General features: G+C 36.8%; 1 protein-coding gene across 1 annotated transcript in view; it reads left to right on the forward strand.

The window, feature by feature from the left end:
• Positions 1–1,439, forward strand: part of EIF4H (eukaryotic translation initiation factor 4H) — a 33,951-nt gene that overhangs the window by 20,843 nt on the left and 11,669 nt on the right. Inside the window, exon 3 of the mRNA XM_081324942.1 lies at positions 1,274–1,338. Within this exon, the coding sequence (XP_081181068.1) occupies positions 1,274–1,338 (65 nt within the window). The remainder of the gene's footprint in view (positions 1–1,273; positions 1,339–1,439) is intronic.

Raw genomic sequence — 1,439 nt, forward strand, 5'->3', positions numbered from 1 at the left:
TGGTAGCTACATAACTCAAGTTGGACCATGGAGATGTGTGATCTTTTAGTGAGCACCTCCAGGGAAAACCTTAATGCTGGTAGCATAGACTGTGACCTTCAGGGGGAGAACTTCATGCAGCAGTTTAGCTCTTCCCAAAATAACCCATTGAAGATAAAGATGCTGACTGATCACAGAAAATGCCTACTGCAAGAGGGAATGAGGCCCAAGAGAAGGGCATGTGTAAAGGTGTGACCAGCTGAAACCTTTAAGAAGAACAAGCAACATAACAAGGTTTTCCTGCATGTCCAACCATCTGTACTTGCTAATAAAATGTATTTTATTATGTTTTTTGGTGAAGGTGTTGGTCTAAGAGCAAGGAGACATGGGTTCTTTGGCTACTTGTTAGGCACAGAAGCTCACTGGGTGACTTTTGGTTACTTAGATGTCGCTTTGACCAACCTACATCACAGGATTGTTGTGGGGACACAATAAAAACACCTGCAGGAAAATAAACAAGCTCAGAGAACATAAACAGCCTAACAGTTTTAGCCTAAGATCCCTAAATTCGTACTTTTAAATTTAACTGCAACTACACAAGCTTTCATTAGTAGCTACTTATCTCATTTATGTAAGAAGATTTAGCAAAGGGCTTCTCACGTTACCTGTCAGAAAAATTTATTCAAGGAACAAATTTAAAGTACGCAGAATTTTTTGATCTTAAAATAGCTGTTTCAAATACAAAACAGCTGTTTGGTCTTAATAAATGTATCCTATTTTTGTTTTGTATAAGCTGTTCAGAACCTGAGCTTGAAACATTCCAAATATAAAACATTTTGTATCCCTGTAGAACAAATGCTTTTATGTTTCTTTTTTTCTATAATCTGTATTTCAAATCAGAAAGTTTAAATTGTTGGGTGACAGAACTCAAGGAGCTAAATCAGTTTTATGAGAATGGTAAAGCGATGATCATTTATGCACACCCAGGTTCCAGTGCCAACATGAGAGCAGTTTCCTAATTTTATTTATGTTTATATGCTTTCATTCACACCCTTTTGAATCAGTCTTGAATTCTCTTGACTGCCTAGATAATTCCACACAGTTTTCTTGAGAACATTTCCAAAGTAATTAATCATAGCCTTCTTTCTAGACTGGGGAGTGACTGGTTCAAATTTACTCAGCTAGCTTTGTGCCTAAGGTGGGTCTACAACTCATGGTTTTACAGTTTCTAGCCTGGCACCTTATCTACACCAGACTGGCTCTCACATATATTTATTTATTTATTACATTTCAGGATTTTGTTATGTAGAGTTTGATGAGGTTGAATCACTTAGACGTGCTCTGACGTATGATGGAGCAGTAAGTATAATACTCTTGTGAAATGTAATTTGAACAGAGGTAGCAGCTTTTATCTGTAATCTACTTCAGAAACAGTTTCTTTTTTTTATTCAACCCAACAG

Source organism: Vipera berus, assembly GCF_964194415.1.
Source record: "Vipera berus genome assembly, chromosome: 1".
Lineage (NCBI taxonomy): Eukaryota > Metazoa > Chordata > Lepidosauria > Squamata > Viperidae > Vipera > Vipera berus.